We start from the raw sequence: 22,005 nt of genomic DNA on the forward strand, positions 1-22,005 counted from the left end.
GAGGCTTATTTCATTTATCTCTTGAGAGTTATTACCTGAGTGATTCAATACTTCTGTAATGTTATAGCACTGATGTAATAATATAGGTCTTTGTTTTTCTTCCTCTCCTCTCCTAGAATAACTTCCTTGAAGACTGAAGAGTCTGTTGTTTATCATGATACATAATAATTAATAAATGTAGAATTATTTATCATTCTAAGTATAATCCTTTTGTTTAATTGGATATTGCCTACTTAGGATACTGGTTAGAATTTGGAAGTGCCACAATGCACATCTTCTCCCCTTACTTTGGTTTGTTTTTGTTTTGCTTTGTATTATCTCCCTCTCCACGTTGTGTGAGAGAGAAATAGCGTGTCAGTGGAACCTAATGGGAACAGATTGAATAAATCATGGTCTTTAGTTCACAGCAGAAGATCCTCCTAGGTCCATGCAAGGTCCATCTAAGGTTTCATTTCATAATATATTTTTCCTTTTTGCATTGCTTATCTCCACTTCTGCTCATCCCTTCTGTTCACGCACCATACTCTAACACACTCAACTCCACTAGCCTGAAACATTGCACATTCCTTGGGTTCTCCTACAGTGGTCCACATCATGAAAATTACCTCTTACAAACTGGCCTTAAATTACAGCATTTGTCTTCTCCTTGCTGCATGACCATGACTCACACATGCACTTAGTAATACAGCCTCAGAAGGCATGAAACATAATTAGGTAAGTCCATTAAAAAAAAATGAATCCACCTTTACAGTAGAAGATTTCAATGTTCCTTTTTATATTATTGATGAGAAAAGCAGGCAATATGTCAGGAAGGATAGAAAAGATCTGAATAATGCAGTTTAGGGGCACTTGGGTGGCTCAGTCAATTAAGCGACTCTTGATTTCAGCTCAGGTGATGGTCTCATGGTTTGTGAGGTGGAGCCCGGCATTAGGCTCTGTGCTGACAGCGAGGAGCCTGCTTGGGATTCTCTCCCTCCCTCCCTTTCTCTCTGCTCCTCCCTTACTTGCACGCACATACTCCCTCTCTCAAAATAAATAAATAAACATTTTAAAAAAGACAATGCAGTTTAAAAGGATATAAATGTATATATAAAATTATATAAATAACAAAGAATACACATTATTTGCCTTGTGTAAATGGAAGACTTACACAATTAAGTATTAGATCATTTTTTAAAAAGCCTCAATATATTGTGAAGAAGCGACATTACACAAAAGTCTGAACACAACCGAAGATAGATCTAGATCAGTGTTATCATTATTTTTGTGTGAATTGTTCAAAGATGTCTCTGTCAAATACCTAGCTAACCACTAAGCTAATAGAAGATATAGTTCAGGGCACCTAGATGGTTCTGTTGGTTAAGTGTTCGACTCTTGATCTCAGCTCAGGTCTTGATCTCAGGGTCGTGAGTTTAAGCTCTGAAATGGGTTCACACTGGGTGTGAAGCCTACTTAAAAGAGATACAGAGACAGAGAGAGAGAGAGAGAGAGAGAGAGGGAGAAGTTTTCATAACCACACATAGCAAAGAATATAGATTTTAGAAAAATAATTTAGACAAATCACTCAACAAACATCCACATCCCACAAAATATTTCTCTCAGAAAGTCATAGCAATACCATGATGCTCACTCTCACTCCTTATATTCAACATTTTACTAAAGATTATTACCAGAGAGGGATGCATGGGTAGCTCAGTTAGTTAAGCATCCAACTTTTGCTCTCAGCTCAGGTCTTGATCACAGGGTCATGAGTTCAAGTTATGCATTCGGCTCTATGCAGTGTGAGGAAAAAAAACATGTCACTTGCAAATATGTCCTCCAATCCCATATGCTGCCTTTTAGTTTTGGTGATTGTTTCCTTTGCTGTACAGAAGCTTTCTTTCTTGGTGAAGTCCCAAAAGTTATGTTTGCTTTCATTTCCCTTGCTTCCAGAAACATGTCTAGTAACAAGCTGCTCTGGCCAAGGCCAAAGAGGTTGCTGCCTGTGTTTCTTTCTATGATTTTGATGGTTTCTTGTCTCCCATTTAGGTCTTCCATCCATTTTGAATTTATTTTCGCATATGGTATAAAAAAGCAGTCCAGTTTCATTCTTCTGCATGTGACTTCCCAGTTTTCCCAACACCATTGGCTGAAGAGAATGTCTTTTTTCCACTGGATATTCTTTCCTGCTCTGTTGAAGATTAGTTGACCGTAGAGTTATAGGTCCATTTCTGGGTTTTTTTTTTATTCTGTTCCATTGAACTATGTATCTGTTTTTGGGGCAGAACCATGCTGTCTTGATGACTACAGCTTTATAACACATCTGATAAATGTCTAGTATCCAAAATTTATAAAGAACTTATCAAACTCAAAGTAAATTACCCAGTTAAGAAATGGGCAGAAGACATGAATAGACACTTTTCCAAACAAGACATCCACATGACTAACAGACACATGAAAAGATGCTCAACATCACTCATCATTAGGGAAATACAAATCAAAACCACAATAATACACCATCTCACATCTGTCAGAATGGCTAAAATTAACAACACAAGAGACAACAGGTGCTGGTGAGGATGAGGAGAAAAGGGAAGCCTCTGATACTGTCGGTGAGAGGGCAAAGTGGTGTAGCCACTCTGGAAAACAGTATGAAGTTCCTCAAAAAACTGAAAATCGAACTACTCTATTACCCAGCAATTTCACTAAGTATTTACCCAAAGGATACAAAAATATGAATTCAAAGGTGTATATACATCCCAATATTTATAGTAGCTTCAACAACAATATCCAAACTATGGAGAGGGCCCACATGTCCATAAATTGATGAGGGATAAAGAAAATGTGAGACTTGTAATTGTATCTATACATACAATGGATGTATGGAATATTAGTCAGCCATCAAAAGGAATTGAATATTGCCATTTGCAATGATGAGGATGGAACTAGAGAGTACTATGCTAAGAACAATAAGTCAATCAGAGAAAGACAGCACATGATTTCACTCACATGTGGAATTGAAATAAAACAAATGAACATATGGGAAGGTAAGGGGAAAGAGGACAGAGGGAAACAAATCACAAGAAGTTCTTAGCGATAGAGAACAACCTGAGGGTTGACAGAGGAGGTAAGTGGGAGTGGGGTTAGATGCATGATGGGTATTAAGGAGGGCCCTTGTTGCGGTGAGCACTGGATGTTGTATGTAAGTGATGAATCACTGAATTCTATTCCCGAAGACAACATTGTACTGTATGCTCACTAAATAAAGTTTAGGTTAAAAATAAATAAATAAATAAATAAATAAATAAAATTTTTAAGATATTTTTACTACAGAAATTAGATTTAAAAAATAGATGAAAGGCATCTTATTGAGAAAGGAAAAAATAAAGAAGTTTCAAAACATTTTTTCTCTTTTTATTTATTTTTTTAATATGAAATTTATTGTCAAATTGGTTTCCATACAACTTCCAGTGCTCATCCCAACAGGTGCCCTCCTCAACGCGCATTACCACTTTCCCCTCCCTCCCACCTCCCATCAACCCTCAGTGTATTCTCAGTTTTTAAAAGTCTCTCATGGTTTGCCTCCTTCCCTCTCTGTTTTTTCCCCCTTCCCTCCCCCATGGTCTTCTGTTAAGTTTTTCAGGATCCACATAGGAGTGAAAACATGGAATCTTCTCTGTATGACTTATTTCACTTAGCATAACACTCTCTAGTTCCATCCACATTGCTACAAAAGGCCATATTTCATTCTTTCTCATTGCCACGTAGTATTCCTTATGTATATAAACCACAATTTCTTTATCCATTCATCAGTTGGTGGACACTTATGCTCTTTCCATAAACATTTTTGAAAGAAATTAAAGAAGCCTTATAATAAAAAAAATCTCATATTCATGGATTAGTATAATTAAGATAGCAATACGTCTCAAAGTGATCTACAGATTTAGTGCAATTTCTATCAAAATATCAATAACCCTGTTGGTAGAAAGAGAAAATTGACCCTAAAATTCTCCATAATTTGTCTCAGAAATAGAGGAACGAATACTAAGCACATCATTTTATGAAGCAGCATCGTCTAAAGGTCCTCACATTACAAGAAAGAAAATGGCAAATAAATATCTTTTACAAACATACGCACAAAGATTTTAAACAACACACTAACAAATGAAATCGGTCATTTTTTAAAAATAATAATTTACTGTGACCAAGTAGAGTTTCTGCCAGGACTAAAACATTCAACATTCAAAAATCAATCAATGATTTTCACTGAATTACTAGAAAAAAGGAGAAGAAACACACGACCCTTTTAATAGATGCATATAAAGTGACAAATTCCAGCTTAGGTTTATGATTTTTTAAAAAATCTTTAAACAAATAAAGAATAAAGAGGAACTTGCTCAACCTGATAAAAGCATCTGCATAAAACCCACAACTTACATCCTACTTTATGGTGAGTACTAAGATTGGAAGCGACAGTCTTCCCACTCCCCATTTCATTTCTGCATTGTACCCTAGGCTCCACCCCTTGCAATAAGGCAAGGAAAAGAAATAAAGGACTCACAGATTAGAAAGAAAAATATTGAAACTGTAAAAATATATGTATGTGCAGATGACACGATTGTATAAGTGGAAAATGTTAAGGCTCTACAAAAAAAAATCTAATAAATCTGATCAGTTAATTTAGCAAGGTTACCAAATACAATGCCGATCCAAAAGATCAAGTGTGTTTTTATAATAACAACAATTAGAAATTAAAATTACAAAGAAAATTCTATATAAAATACTACTAGAATCATGACATTTGAAAATTACATTTTCAAAATATATTCAAGACCCGTATAGGAAACTCAGAAGACACTACTAATGTGTGAAAGTAAATACATAAATAAATAAATAAACAAACAAACAATGATAATGGATTCAAAGACTTGATATATTTACTACATTAATTTCATAATTTCAATAGAATTCCAGTAAACTCCCGACAGAATGCTTGGAAAAACTGGCAATCCTATTCTGAAATTGTATTCTATTGTATAGAAATATACAATATTAAAGGAATCTAGAATAACAAATCAATCTCAATAAAAAGAACACAGGTAGAGAGCTGATTCTATCTAAATAAAAAAAACCTTATTAAGCTCCTGTAAACAACATTGTGGTATTGATATATACACATATAGATCCTTGAAGCAAAATACAATGTCCATAAATACCTCAATGGGTGAATTTTTTACAAAAGTATTAAGTAATTTAGTGAGGGAAAGAACAGACTCTTTTTTTTTTTTTCCAAAAAAACTATGCTGGGTCAATTGGATATCCATCTGAGAAAAAACCAACCTCCACTACTGTCTCCCACCACACACAAATATTAACTCAAAATGAGTCAGAGATCTAGGTGTGGAAGGCTAAACACATAAAAATACTAGAAAGCTTATTTTTAGCCTTGGAGTAGATCAATACTTATTAAGTATCACACGATAAGCACTATAAGAAAAACTGAAAGTTGAAACATTAATATGTTAACTCTTCTACTGGTCAGATGTTATCTTATTAAAAATGAAAAGGCGGGAGGCCTGGTGGCTCAGTCCGTTGAGTGTCCGACTTAGGCTCAGGTCATGATCTCACAGCTTCTGAGTTCGAGCCCCACGTGGAGCTCTGTGCTGACAGCTCAGAGCCTGGAGCCTGCTTCAGGTTCTGTGTCTCCCTCTCTCTCTGCCCCTAACCCACTCGCATCTGTCTCTGTCTCTCTCAAAAATACATATTTAAAAAAAATAAAAATAAATAAAAAAAAAATTAAAAAAAAAAAAAATAAATAAATATTAAAAAAATTTTTTAAATGAAAAGGCAATCCATGGACTAGGAGAAAACTATATAAATATATTATGTATAAATATTTTATATTACGTACAACTTATATACATGGCATTATATATAAGTTATATATAAATATATATAATTTTTAATATATAATTTATAGTCAAGTTGGCTAACATACAGTATATACAATGTGCTCTTGGTTTCAGGTGTAGATTCCATGATTCATCGCTTACATACACCACCCAGCGCTCATCCCAACATGTGCCCTCCTCAATGCCCATCACCCATTTTCCCCTCTCCTGCCCCCCCCCCATCAGCCCTCAGTTTGTTCTCTGTATTTAAGAGTCTTTTATGGAAAGGAGGCAAACTATAAATATATATTTTATATTTATTACATATGTATATATACATATAAATAGGTATGAAGAAAGGTCTATATCTAGAATGTATAAAAAATTTTTATAGTCATAAAAAGCCTACAACTGCCATTTTTAAATTGTACAAAGGACTTGAAGATAAATTTTTTAAAAAATACACAAATGGTCAATAATATGAAAAAAAAATGCTCAACCTCATTAGTCATCAGGGAAAGCAAATTAAAACCACAATAATATAACACTACAAACCTCCTAGACTGACTAAAAGGAAAATAATTAACAATAGCAAGTGACAAGAATGTGGAACAATTCTGGTGGTTAAAATTAGAACTTTCTGCCTGTGTTTTGATATCACTCCACAATTTTAATGTTGCCTAGTATTCCTTACTGACCAGACCATAAGTCCCAGAGATTACTAACTGGGAGACTTAGAATTTCTGTTTACTTTCCATAGCCCTCTGATGAATATGACCAACAACTTTTGGAGTCAAGTTCTTTCATGGCTGCCATTCCATTGATTTTATGCCCTCACTGCTCTAGCATTCAAGCAATCAGGAACAGGTTTACAGAAAAGTGTTAATATTGTTAAGAAGGCAGAAGTTCTGTCTGTGACACGGGTCAACAGATTAACTCCATCACAGGTCCCCACTCTGGAATTATGTCATTTTCCTATTCCCCTGACATCCAGCTTTCTTGGAAATCCGGATTCACATAGAGAAAAGGAATTCTCGTAAGTTCAGGTTCCAAACACAGGGAATGCAATTCCCAATTCAAAATCGGACATTTCTCAAACATGTCTCTTCAGCATACCTACTTCTAAGACAAAGCCTTTCCGTCAGAGGGGATAATTAATTCCAGAGAGAGAAAGCAGCAGTTAAAAGACAAGGTCCTTGAGCCTTTATGGAAGCCTCTTTAAATATCCATGCAGTGCAAGGTGAAAATATTTTGGAGAAGTTACATCTTCAGAGCAAGTTTCATATGGTAGGAATGATTCATTTGAAAGTGTTTCCTCCACACTTCTTACCTCTTGCCTCTAGGACCAGAGCCATCTGTAGGTCATTTCTCCACAGTGTATCAAAAGAATTCACTCTAAATTTAAATCCCAGGCTTTCTATGAACAACTTTGGGGCTTTAGGCTAGAAGGAAAGATTTGGACTAATAGAAACACTTTCTGCACAGCTATTGATTTGTTACTGAATTACCTAAGTAGTCTCAGTCTGAGTGTGCCATAACTTTCATAGTGTAAGTTTCTTATCCAAGAAGAGGTCAGTTAGAAGATGGGATTATTTCTGAAAACCCCCAAACATCATTAAGATCATCTAAGAGTACAAGGTAAGTTTTTCAACAGCGTTGAAGCATCTTAAAGAGGGTTACCTTCTCTGTATAGTAATCACTATGTTTCAACACTTTTAAGTATAGTAATATTTTATCCTCTCCCAGGTTCTTCAGAAGATAGTTGATAAGTGTCATTGGCCTAATTTGGCAAATGAACAATCTGAGGCTCATAGAGATTGTGAAATGTTGTAGGACCCAGCTCTCTGACCAACCAGGCACTTAGTATTGCACGAGACCTCTCCCTTAACATCCAAGACAAATCATGAGCATGAAAATCAAATGTAAATACACTCCAAACACAGAAAAGACATACATATGAGAATACATGAAATAGATCATCCGTCATTGAGCCCAAGCATGAACAGGGACAGCCCTTCCTTAGATTAACTGCTACAGATAATGTGGGTCTCTGTGCCTTCCTGAAAAGTAAAATTAGAGATTAATCTTCCTGAGCTTGTTGCATGGTCAAATGTTTTTCTGTATTTCGCTCAAAACGCCAATTCTCTCTATCTCCTAGGTGCAGGCACAGTCACAAAAATTGGTGTAAGTTTTTTGTGTGCCCACAGTAATGTGGTGGCTATGTTCATGTATGTTTCCTCAATCAATTCTCATAACACCCGGGACATGGATATTATCATTGTCACTTTATACCTGAGGAAACAAGGATGTAGGGTGCCAAGAAATGTACCTGGGATAAAAGAAGTTGCAAGTGGAAAAGGCAAGATTCCAATATGGTGTCTCTAGTTCTACAACCAATACATTACACGTAACAACTGTGGTAGTCATTTTCAACATTTAGCAGAGTCTGGGGACCCATGTTTGCAAGCAGATTGGGAAGGGAGGAAATGGGGCTGTGGAAGAGGCCAAGGTCAAAGGGATATTCAATGAAAGCAGCACCACATTTTTGTTAATATTTAGTGATTCTGATGTATTTAGTGATTTGGATGTGTTGATACTTGGTGATTGTGTGTGTGTGTGTGTGTGTGTGTGTGTGTGTGTCTGTTGATGAAATTGCTTCATGAACACTTGCTTCTGAAGTGGTATTAAAGTCATTATAATTATTATGGTCATATCAAAAAGAGATAACGAGTTCAGCATTGTTTGTAGTAACATAACAATGTAGGGAATGTATTAAAATTTTGGAAGAAAAAAGTCAACAAGTATAATGTGATATAATCTTGGCTCTGCCCTTTATTCTCTGCTTGATCTTGGACAGGACCCTTAACTTCTCTATATTGTATTTCCTACTGTATACAGTAAGTATAAAATAATAGTGGTAATCATATATATATATTTGTTTGTTTGTTTGTTTGTTTTTTAGAGAAAGAAAGAGAGAGAGCACGAGCAGTAGAGGGTGAGAGAGGGAAACTCAAGCAAGGCTCCCCGTGGAACCTGACACGGGGCTGGATCTCACAACTGCGAGACCATGACCTGAGATGGAACCAAGGGCTCTGCTTAACGAATTGAGCCATCAAGGTGCTCCATCATCTCATGGGTTTGTAGTGATGATGAAACAACCACATTTCTGCAAAACCAGAACACAAGTATCTAGTAGTTTTAGTTAATAGTATCATTATTATTACTGTTAACATCAGTCTCTGAGATTGTTTCTACATTTGCAAAATGGATGAAATAATGTAAATCACACAGGTTACTACCATACCATGCATATAGCAATAAATCATTAAAAATATACTTATTATCTTTTATAATATTACTGGCATTTGGTAACATGCATTATCAATTACTTTATAGTAACTCCTAGAGCCCTTTATACTATTCTCTTAAGAAATACCCTGTTACACTTTTTGTCAACTATTATAAATAGTTTGGATATGGGGCTTTTTTTCTCTGACTTCCATCCCCTTACTGACCCTCAGCCGACTTCATCCAAGACGCACAAAGGTCTTTACGAGAGTTGTATCCAAGATTCACCCTTCCTCCAACTCCTCTTCGCCCTCCCATTCATATTCTCAATTACCTTCCATGGGTCTCCATTTCCTAAGGATAAAGGAAAAATTCCTAGCGTTGCATTCATAGCCTTTACATCCATTTCCTACCACTTCTTTCACACTTAGCTGCAATACGACAACTTCAAGATAGTCCCTAAGTCTTCTCAGATGAGGAGGTGTGCACAGGTGATCTCCTGCCTGTGTGTTTACAAAGTTTCTCATGTCAATGCTGTTAACAGAATCTTCACCCAGGAGATAATTTAAGTCATCGTCAAAAACTCAGATCTTACTTTCTATCTCAAAAAAACCTCGTGAGAATCCACAACTCTACAGAATCTAGGCATTTGTTATTTACTAGATGAAGAGCCTCAATAAATTCAAGGTTGCATTAATCAAAAAAGCTTTTTCTTTTCAGGTAATGTAATCAACCATAATATGAAATAATGGAGAATAGGAACAACGTGACGGAGTTTGTTCTACTCGGGCTCACAGAGAATCCAAAGATGCAGAAAATCATATTTGTTATGTTTTTGGTCATCTACATTATCTCTGTGGTAGGAAATGGGCTCACCGTGGTCACTATCACTGCCAGCCCATTATTGGAGTCCCCCATGTACTTTTTCTTGGCCTATCTCTCCTTCATTGATGCCTGCTATTCCTCTGTCAATACCCCTACACTGATTGTAGATTCACTCCGTGAGAAGAAGACCATCCTATTCAATGTATGTATTACCCAAATCTTTGGGGAACATTTCTTTGGAGGTGCTGATGTCATCCTGCTTACTGTGATGGCCTATGACCGCTATGTGGCCATCTGCAAGCCATTGCACTACACGACCATCATGAATCGGTGGGTGTGTGGCCTGTTAATGGGAGTGGTGTGGGTGGGAGGCTTTCTTCATGCAACCATACAGATCCTCTTTATCATCCCATTACCCTTCTGTGGCCCTAACGTCATAGACCACTTTATGTGTGATCTGAACCCTTTGCTCAATCTTGCCTGCACTGATACCCACACTCTAGGGCTCTTCGTCGCTGCCAACAGTGGTTTCATCTGTGTCTTAAACTTCCTCCTCTTGATGGTCTCCTATGTGGTCATTCTGCACTCCCTAAGGAACCACAGCTTGGAGGCAAGGCGCAAAGCCCTCTCCACCTGTGCCTCCCACATCACAGTGGTCGTCTTATTCTTTGTGCCCTGCATATTTGTGTACATGAGACCCGCAGCTACTTTATCTATTGACAAAGCAGTGGCAGTGTTCTACACTACGATAACTCCCATGTTAAATCCCTTAATCTATACCTTGAGAAATGACCAGATGAAAAATGCCATTAGGAAATTGTGTAGTAGGAAAGCTATTTCAGGGGAGAAATAAATATGCGTGAAGCACAACATTGATTCAATGGAAGCAAGGATCGAAAAGACATTTCAGATGATCTCAGCAAGGAATACCTATAAGATATAGAAGAAAAAAAATGACTGGTATGAATCACAGATTCTGCATTGAAAAGAGCAGAAATGGGTGCAAGAAAAAGAAAAAACTAACCCAGGATCACTCTTTGCATATTTGGACAACTCTACCAAATTGGGGCTTAGTTTTCCTAGCTTCATTCATGTATATGGATTCATAAGCTTTCATTCTAATTAAGAAATTAAAAATTAAATTCTAATGTAAAATTATATTGGTATTGAGCATCAATCTCTAGGACAATCCAAAGATATAGGCACTGTTATTATCCCCACTTTATAGGTGAGGAAACGGAAGGGGGAAGTATCAAAATAGGTATATGAGAGTCATTAATCAGAATATACCTGATTTATAAGACCGTGCTCTTACACGCTCTGATACAGCACCAGGCAAAGATGATAGAAAGATAATTATAATAGCTACCATGAACTAAAGGCTATGCCGGAAGCCACATATATAATATATAATATGTAAAATATGGTGTACGTACACATGTCATATTATTATATACATATATTATATATCATAATTATATATAGTTATTTATACTATTGTATATGATATTTATATTAATTCATTAACTATAACTAAATTCTAAGAACTTTTCATTAATAACTTAACTCAATTTTATAGAAAACTATAACATAGTTTATGATAATTGGTTCACTGTAATATTGTGGTATGTACCCATTTAACCTCTAAGAGCTAAGTGAAGAATATTATGCCATGTGTCCAAATTTCCTTGCAGACTTCAGAATCATTTTGTATTGTTCACGTCACCCATCTTATGCTGGTAAGCCATAGAAAATGCAATGACTCAAATAAAAGAATATTTTAATGTCAGACAGGAATTTTTATTTTTTAATATACATTTATACTCCATAAAGTACTTACCTGATAACTCAGAATACCTTCTACAAGTAGAATAATGTATAGTGCGTGATAAATAGTGAATAAAAAATAAAAGTATAAAAGAAGGTGAACAAAGTCAATAAAATGTAGAGAAAAAAAATACTGGTGGGTAGGGAATTTTTTTTCCTCCTTTTATCTGATTCCGACTCAGAATTCTGGCTAGATCTCTTAGAGAAACCACAATTTGTTTTTTACTCCTGCTTAAACTGGGTAATGAGAAAAAAAATTGAACCTGAGATGTTCAGTGCGAGAATAGCTTACCTTGATATTCCCCCTGTTCTCAGCAAGATTTCATCATCTTATGACTGTGAGCTGTTTCCGTTATTTTTCTCCATCAGTTAGATTACTTTTTGGTAACATTTCATTATGAAAAGGTGTTTTTAAACATACGTGGCTCCCCCTACACACAAAACAACTTCAGGATAAATATATCCCATTTATTCCTTCCATCCCTCCCTCATTAATCAACAGACATTTCTTGAGCCCAAAGAATAGATCAGACAGATCGATAGTTGCTGGGGCTTCAGTGGTGAATAGAGAGGAACCCGGGTCTTTCTTCACAGAGCTTAGGCTCCACTGAGAGGCACCCGGAGGGGAGCAGAAAATGACGACACCGTGTTATAAATGGTAAGATAGTGGCAGCACAGGGTGCTATGAAAGCATGTTGGAGGGACACACGACAAAGACTCAGGGGTTCAGGAAAGTTCCCAAGATGAAAGGACATAAAAAATGAAACTTCAAGCTTGAAACCAGGTTTGCAGAATGAGCATGTATGCATCAGGGGGAGTGAGAGCATTCCTACCAGAGAGAATATATAACGAGGGCCAGAGGGTGAAAATCAGTGTGCATGTGGTTGTTAATTCATCTGTTCATTCAACAATTGTTTATTGAGCTCTCACCACGTGCCAGGCGATGTGCTGGACAATGAGCTTAAAAATGGTCAGCAGCGTGACATGAACCTGGATAGACAGGAACAGGGAAGATGAAGACTGGTCTCAGAATCATGTTCAATCTTACCGCTAAATACCACGGGGCAAATACGGAAAGACCTTTTAAGCCAGTGAGTGATGCACTTTAATATGAGTTTGAGATAACTATATGGGTTGTCAGTGTAGGAGGTATAATCCACGAGGAGCATATTACACTCCAAAATAACAACTTGAGTTTTCCAATTTTTATGTTTTTTTTTTTAACGTTTATTTATTTTTGAGACAGAGAGAGACACAGCATGAACAGGGGAGGGGCAGAGAGAGAGGGAGACACAGAATCGGAAGCAGGCTCCAGGCTCTGAGCCATCAGCCCAGAGCCCGACACGGGGCTCGAACACGCGGACCGCGAGATCGTGACCTGAGCTGAAGTGGGATGCTTAACCGACTGAGCCACCCAGGCGACCCAAGTTTTCCAATTTTTAAAGACATAAATCTGTGGAATACATGTGGGAATGGATACTAAAAATATAGGATAGGGGCTCTTGGGTGGCTCAGTAGGGAAGCATCCAACACTTGATTTTGGCTAAGGTGACCCGGGTCGTGGAATCCAGCCCCGTGCTGGACCCCGTGCTGGGCTCCACACTGGGTGTGAGGCTTACTTAGGGTTCTCTCTCTCTCTCTCTCTCTCTCTCTCTCTCTCATTCTGCCTCTCTCCCCTGCTCCCACTCTTTCAAAAAAAAAAAAAAAAAAGGATAGGATAATCATGGGAGAAACAAAATTCAATGAAGCCAAATTTATTTGTTTGTTTGTTTGTTTGTTTGTTTATAGAGAGAGCAGTAGAGGGAGAGAGAGAATCTTAAGCAGGCTCCACACCCAGCACAGAGCCCCACTCAGGACAAGACACAGGACTTGATCTCACAAACTGTGAGATTATGACCTGAGCCAAAATCAAGAGCTGGATGTTTAACTGACTGAGCCACCCAGGCACTCCAAACCAAATTCATCGATATGGGTTCACTAAGTAGAGATTCTCATTTATTTATTTTTATTTTTTTATGTTTTTATTTATTTTTGAGAGAGAGAGAAAGAGAGACCAAGCACGAGCGGGGAAGGGGCAGAGACAGGGAGACACAGAACTTGAAGCAGGCTCCAGGCTCTGAGCTGACAGCAGAAAGCCCGATGTGGGGCTCGAACCCATGAACCATAAGATCATGACCCGAGCTGAAGTCGGACTCTCAACCAACTGAGCCACCCAGGCACCCCGAGATTCTTCATTTAATGTTGCAGCTGGGGGACTGAGGAAAAGCTAACAGCTTTTCAGCTTGTTAGCTAAAACATGAACCAAAGGTAAGCAAATTAGAAACCCACACCTTCTTTGGTTTAATGTGGAGGGAGAGATTTAAAGGTATAAAAAAGGGGCATCTGGGTGGCTCAGTCAGTTAAGGGTCTGACTCTTGATATCGGTTCAGGTCATGATCTCACGTTTCATGAAATCAAGCCCCAAGTGGGGCTTTGAGCTGACTGTGCAGACCCTGCTTGGGATTCTCTCTCTCCCATTCTCTCTGCCCCACCCCATGCTCTCTCTCTCTCTCTCTCAAAATAAAATAAAGTTATAGGGAAATTGTAGTGTTAGAATGGATTTGTCATTTAAGATACTTAACCATCCTGGGAGTGTCCAGAAGATACATCTTTGATCATGACCATAAGAAATAAATTTGTCAGGTGAGTCCCAGCACCCTTGAAAAGCTCTGCAACACTGCTTTCTGTAGGCCAAAACTCTCATGGGAGCTAGGGTCACTGAACTGGGAAATCCCAGTGCAGTGGGAGTTATGTGATCCCAGGTAACAGTGGCCAAGTGTTAACACTCAACCTTTTTATTTTTTTTTAATTTTTTAAATTTATTTATTTATTTATTTATTTATTTATTTATTTATTTCAAGAGAGACACAGAGAGAGCATGAGAGAGAGAGGAGCAGAGACAGGGAGAGACCGAATCTCAAACACGCTCCATGCTGCCAGCACAGAGCCCAATACAGGGCTCGAACTCACGAACTGTGAGGTCATGACGTGAGCCGAGATCAAAACTTGGATGCTTAACTGACCGAACCATCCAGGTGCCCCAATACTCAGCCTCCTTAAAGGCAAGGTGGGTGTGCTCCCCATAAACGACAGCAGAATCAAAATAGCAGTCAGAATAATCAATACAAGCCAACTTAAAGTGTTCACTAGTTCATGATGGTGTTCCTAGAAGCGAAATCGAGAGGAAGCCTATTCAAGTCTTACTTGATCCGTGTTAGCAAAAAAGTTCTAGGTTAAGCAAACAAAAGTGTAACTTAATCATACAGACAGAGATTCATGGTCTGGCAATCAATTTCCAGACCGGAACCAGTTTATAGACTCAAAATTCCTTGAATCAAGGGGAGATTGGATCCCTTGCAGAAGAACCCCAGGACATTGCCAAAAATGTGTGTGTGTGTATGTATACACTTTTTTTTGCCAAAAATGTATATATTAATCCTTCCTTCAGTCTTCTCCAATAGGGGCCTATGGTCTTTTATTAACCTAATTGTGCACTGGATAAAAGGAATAACCATACCTATTTTATTATTGTTGTTAACTGCTTATTGTGCCTAATTTATAAATTAAACTTTATCACAGGTATGTATGTATAGAAAAAAAAACATAGTATGTATAGGGTTCAGTACTATCCAGTTCCAGGCATCCACTGGAAACATATTCCCCCAAAATAAAGAGACTGCTGTATATGTGATCTGACCCAAGCAGGAACCGAAGGCAAAATTACATGAAAAAAATGGCCAAATGTTACAGTCCCCACTTTTGCTACAATGCCTTCTCTTTCCCAGCCTACACCCAAGGCCTTATCGGGGTGGGGGGGGGGGCAGGGAGTTCACTGTGATCAATTGACAGAAGGAAAAAAGACTTGGGCCTTATATAGATAATTGGGCTATTAGATAATTCGACTTGGGCTATTATACAGATAATTCTACAGCAATATGTGGGCACAGCTCAAAAGTGAATAGATGCAGCACTACAGCCCCATTACGGAAAATCCCTAACGGTCAATGTCATAGGGAAATTCTTTCAATGAGTAGAATTTCAAGCAGTGTACCTGGTTCTTCACTTTCATGGAAGGAGAAATGGTCTGATGTGCAATGTATACTTATTTATGGGTTTTGGCCAATGGTTTGGCTAAATGGGCAGGGACTTATAAGAAACATTATTGGAAAATTGGTAACAAGAAAATTTGAGGAAGAGGCATGTTTACATACCATTATGAATGAGTAAAAACACATGAAGATATTTATGTCCCTTGTGAATGCTCACCAAACACTGACCAGCAAGGGTGGATTTTTAATAATCAAGTGGATAGGATGACCCATTTTGTGGATACCAGTCAGCCTCTTTCCCCAGCCACTCCCATCATCTCCCAATGGACTCATGAACAAAGTGGCCATGGTGGCAGGGATGGAGGTTATATATGAGCTCAACAATATAGACTTCCACCCACCAAAGCTAGCCTGGCCATGACCACTGATAAGTGTCCACCAGCAACAGAAACAACATTGAGTCTTCAATATGGCACCATTACTCAGCATGATCAGCCTGGTTTCAGGTTGATTACACTGGATTGCTTCCATCATGGAAGGGTAATAATTTGTTCTTACTGGGATAGGCACTTGTTTGGATATGTATCTGCCTTCCCTGCATGCAATGCTTCTGCCACAACTACCATCCATGCACTTAAAGAATTTTTTTATCCACCATCATAGTTTTAGATACAGCATTGCTTCTTATCAGTGATTTCACTTCACAGCAAATGAAGTGTCACAATGGACTCATGTTCGTGGAATTCACTGGTCTTGCCATATTTGCCATTATCTTGAGGCAATTGTCCTGATAAAATGGTGGGATGACCCTTTACAGAATTAGTTATAGTACCAGCTGGGTGGCAATACCTTGCAGGGATTGAGCAAGAGTCTTCAGTTCTCTGGAAGGCCGTGTGTGTTCTGAATCAGCACCCATTATATGCTGCTGTTCCTCCCATAGCCAGGTCCTGTAATCAAAGGATAGAAATGGGAGAGGCACCACACATTGTTATCCTTAGTGATTCACTAGCAAAAATGTTGCTTCCTTTCTATAATGCCATTTTTGTATTTCTTAGTTTCTATCACAGTATTTAACTTACTGAATATCAAGAAGAAAATAATCACCCCAAAACTTTACCTTCCCTTCTTGTGGAGAGTTTAGTGCATTTCAGTTGTATGCAGGACAGTTGTATAATGTTAGGTGGAATTGTGACCTTGTGTTGTCTTTATTTAGAGATTAAGCATGGCTTAAGGTGATATGTATAGGTGCTAGGTTGATAAACAATGGACTTGTGTTGGCTAATTTTATACGTTAACTTGCCTGGGCCACAGGGTGCACAAAATATTTTTTTGACTATTGCTTTGTGTCATGAGTATGAGTTTTTTCTGGCTGGGATTAACACTTGAATTGGTAGACTGAATAAAGCAGATTGCTCTCACTGATGTAGGGTCCTCATCCAACCAAATGAAGACCTGAAAATTACAAATGGCTGATCTCCCCTGAGTAAGAGGGAAGTTTCCTGCCCATGAGCCTTTGAACTGAACCATTATCTCTTCCTGTCTGATGGCTGGCACACTGACACATTATTCTTCCTCATTCTACAGCAGCCTTCTGCCTCTGGACCCTAACTGGGACATCAGCTCTTACTGGTTTATGGCAGTTTCTGGTCTTTAGGCTCAGAATGGGACATTGACTGTACAGCTTTTGCACTTTCCAGCCTCCATATACACAAAAGCCAATTCTTGATAATAAATCTCTTCATATGTATGTGTGTGTGTGTGTGTGTGTGTGTGTGTACTCTGAAAGATACCACATTTTTTCATGGATCAGGAGGTTCAATAATTGTTCAGATGTCGATAATATCTAAAACAATACATATTTAATATAACCCCTATAAAACCTCAATGATAATTTTACAGGTAGAGAAAACTCAGTTGAAAGGTTCATATGGAACCTCAAGTGATCTTTAGCTTAAAAAAATTCTTGAAAAGAGAAAGCTGTATGTCTCACATCTCCTGATTTTAAAGCTTATTATAAAGCTACAATAATCAAAACAGTGTGGTACTGGCATAAAGACAGGCACATAGACAAATGGAATCAATTCGAGAGCCCAGAAATATACCATCATAAATATGGTGAAAAGGCAAGGGTGCCAAGATCATCCAAGGGGAAAAAGAGTTTTTTCAACAAACGGTTTTGGAAAAACTAGATATTCGTGTGGAAAAGAATGAAGGTTGACCTTTAACATATACCATATCCAAAATAAACTCAAAATGGATCAAGACATAAATATAAGAGCTAAAACTATAAAATGTTTAGAAGAAAATATAAATGAAAAAAAAGCTTCAGGATATTAGCTTACACATTAAGTTCTTGAATGTGACACCAAAACACAGGCCCAGAAGAAATCAATTAATTAATTAAACTGCCTCAAAATTAAAGATTTCTACATATCAAAGGTCAATATCAACAGAGTAAAATGGCAACTCGTGGAATTCTGACACCTCAGTATCAACAAAGGACTTGAATAAATATTTCTCAAAACATACCTGTATGCAAATGGGTAAAGAGCACATGAAAAGATACTCAGCATCAGTAAACACTTGTGTACACACTGTTCATAAGAATATAAAAATTGTGGGGCGCCTGGGTGGCTCAGTCAGTTGAGCGTCCGACTTCGGCTCAGGTCGTGATCTCACAGCTCGTGAGTTCAAGCCCCACGTTGGGCTCTGTGCTGACAGCTCGGAGCCTGGAGCCTGCTTCGGATTCTGCTTTGGATCCCTCTGCCTCTGCCCCTACCCCACTCGCATTCTGTCTCTGTCTCTCTCAAAAATACATAAACATTAAACAAATTTCAAAAACAAAAAAAAATGGATATAAAAATGGTGCAGCCACTGTGAATCACACTATGACTTTCTTCACAAAGTTAAAAATAGACTGACCATGTGATCCGGCAGAAGGATTGAAAGTGGGGACTGGAAGAGATATTTGTACACTCATGTCCATTGCGGCATTATTCATGATAGCCAAAATATGGAAGCAGCCCAAGTGTCCATCAACGTATGAACAAATAATATGCGGCATACATCCAATGGAATGTTACCCAGCATTGAAAAGGAAGAAATTTCTGAGCCATGCTAAAACACAGATAAATTTTGATGATGCTTTAAATGAAATAAGCTGTTTATTTTTAATCAACTTTATATTTTATAACAGGTTTACATTTACACGGGAATTGTGGAAATGATACAGAGAATTCCCACGTACTGTGCACTCAGTTTCTCCTGTTGTCATCTTACATACTACATTTGTCACAACTAGTTCACGTGATGTGAACATATGATTTTTAACTAATATCCATACTTTATTCAGGGTACAGTAAAACCTTGGCTTGTGAGCATAATTCATTCCCAGGAACATGCTTATAACCCAAAGCACTTGTATATCAAAGCAAATTTCCCCGTAAGAAATAATGGAAACTCAGATGATTCATTCCACAAACCAAAAAATATTCTTATAAAATGTTTATGATACTGTAATATAGTACCAAATAATAAAGAAAATACAACATATAAGAAAAATAAACAAATTAACCTGCACTTACCTTTGAAAATCTTCGTGGCTGGTGTGAAGGTAATAAGAGAGTGGAGAATTATTATGCGGGATGACTTTCACTATCAGTAACAAAATCACTGCTATCTATTGGCTCAATGGAATCTTCTTCTGCATCTTTTGCTAGCACGGATGTTAACTGTAGTACAATATTAATAAGCACTTGTCATATACTGTATTTGCTATAACTGTCAAAAAGACAGCAGAGGAAAGGGTCTGTATCTGCAGGCAGTCTGACCTAGAAGGAAACAAAGGATTCCTCAGCTTACTCTTGTATGGAAAAGCAAAGGACTGTCCATAGATGCTTTGGAGTGACAAAAAATACACTAGCTCCAGTTGTGGGCACCTTCCAACCTCCTGAAAAATCACTGATTTCTACCAAACACCATGGCCTGAGACCAAGCATCTGAGCACAGGAGATGATCACCCACAATCTCACAATGAGAGACAGAGAGAGAGAGAAGAACCATTGGCTCAGTTGTGATCGTGTGATGTTAGGCATGATGTAGTACTTGTATTGCAAGACATCGCTCGTTTATCAAGTTAAATTTTTATTTGAAATATTTGCTTGTCTTGCAGAACACTCACAGAACAAGTTACTCGCAATCCAAGGTTTTACCGTACTTTGTTTTTAATGCCATTTTTCTTCTCCAGAACCCCATCCAGCATGCCACCTTACACTCCATTGTCAATGTCTCCTTCAGCACTTCCAGGCAGTGACAGTTCCTCTGACTGTTCTCTTATTTATTTATTTCAAGTATAACTAACATACAGTTTCATACTTTATTATATATTAGTTTCAGGTGTGTAATACAACGATTCAACAGTTCTACACCTTCCTCAGTGCTGATCATGATAAGTGCATGCTTAACTTTTCTTTCTTTCTTTCTTCCTTCCTTTCTTTCTTTTTTTTTTTTTTTTTTTTTTTTTTTTTTTTTTTTTTTTTTTTTGGTGAACTTGACGTTTTGAGAACTAGCCAGACATTTTATATAAAAACTTTCATTTGGGGTTTGTCTGATATTTTACTCAAGATTAGACTGGCGTTGTGGGTTATTGGGAGAGAGGTCACAGAGGAAAAGTGCCATGTTCATCACTTCGTACAAGTGAGTATATACTTTCAATGGGACTCATCACTGTTGATGTTAACCTTGATCACCTAGTTGAGCTAGTGTTTGTCACATTTCTTCTCCCTATAAATTTAACTCCCCACCCTGCCCCATTCCACAATGTGCCTTTTGGAAGGATTGAGAGTTATCCTATGACTCTTTGAGCGCAGGGTACCTACATAATCATTAGGAATTCTTTTTTATGGGAGATTTGTCTATTACCCCCTATTTATTAGCTATTTATTTCATTGCTACATCAATATGAACTCATGAATTTTTAATACTATGAGTTATATTTCAATTCAGTGTCATTTATTTTGTTGCTCAATTTTTTTCCTGCTTTTGGCACTAGGGGCTATTTCAGTTTGCTCCTGTGTCCCCTTGACATATTGTCATCACAGCGTGAGTGTAAGTGTGTGTGCATTAGCACTTTCTTACTTTCTAGCATTACAAGGTATTCCAGTTCATCTTGTACATTCCCCACCCCATACCTAGAATCAGCCATTTCTTTAAGAAGTCCCAATTCATTTTCTTGGATAATGGAATCAGGAACCACGTCTTGGACACTGGATTATAGATAATATTTTTTTCTTATTCCAGTCAAAAGATGACATTTATGATTCAAATAAACAGCTTTAACTGCAAGAATATATCACCTTTTTTCTCGTAATCTAATTATATTAAATATTAAGTTCTTTATCACATCTAGTTCATGCTTCTTAATTAAAAGGGAAGGGACACTTTAGGGAATGACCTTCCCCAGACTCTATCATCATTCATATTTAAATACTACCATAGGAAAAGGAAAAGAGAAGCATTTCCCAGTCAAAATTCCGTGTGACCGTGGATTTCAGAAAGCGTGGGATAAATCGGAGACCGATTTTGTCTTCTAGCATGCAGGTAAGAACCTGAGTCTTAGTGACATTGAAGAGATCCTGGTTCCAGATAATCAGACAGAACTTTAGAAACACTTTTTTTTGTTCTTTTTAATTCTCATTTGAGTAAAGAGTGGCCAAATTACCTTGTGAAGAAAACAGAACAACTAAACGTCCTAACCTTTACATAAGCTCTTATCAAAACCAGTAAGATTTGTGTTGGGAATTAACTTAGTTGTATTTAATACTCAGGGAAAATTAATCTGATCAATGCCACAGTATGCATCTAATACATAAAAGCCATTTGTGGGAAGGAAAGAAAGTTTGGTGAATTTTCTGGAAGTACTTTACAATCTAAACTGAGAAGATGGAAATAAAATAAATGCACAGCAGCTCCTGACATAGAGATAGTCAATTGGAAATAACATTTTTTGAGTGTTCCAGTAAATGCTCCATGGAGATGATGGCTTTATTTTGGATGGAGTAGGCTTCCCTTTTCGGTGGTAACTGAGTATTGAATAGGACCAAACACTA

The 22,005-nt window shown here is 37.6% G+C and overlaps 1 protein-coding gene across 1 annotated transcript; it reads left to right on the forward strand.

The window, feature by feature from the left end:
* The first annotated feature begins 9,906 nt into the window (after nucleotides 1-9,906).
* Nucleotides 9,907-10,836, forward strand: LOC125916250 (olfactory receptor 4C46-like). Its single transcript, XM_049622387.1, has one exon. The coding sequence runs from the start codon at nucleotides 9,907-9,909 to the stop codon at nucleotides 10,834-10,836; it is 930 nt and encodes a 309-aa protein (XP_049478344.1).
* Nucleotides 10,837-22,005: the final 11,169 nt, after the last annotated feature.

Source organism: Panthera uncia, chromosome D1 (genome assembly GCF_023721935.1).
Source record: "Panthera uncia isolate 11264 chromosome D1, Puncia_PCG_1.0, whole genome shotgun sequence".
Taxonomy (NCBI): domain Eukaryota; kingdom Metazoa; phylum Chordata; class Mammalia; order Carnivora; family Felidae; genus Panthera; species Panthera uncia.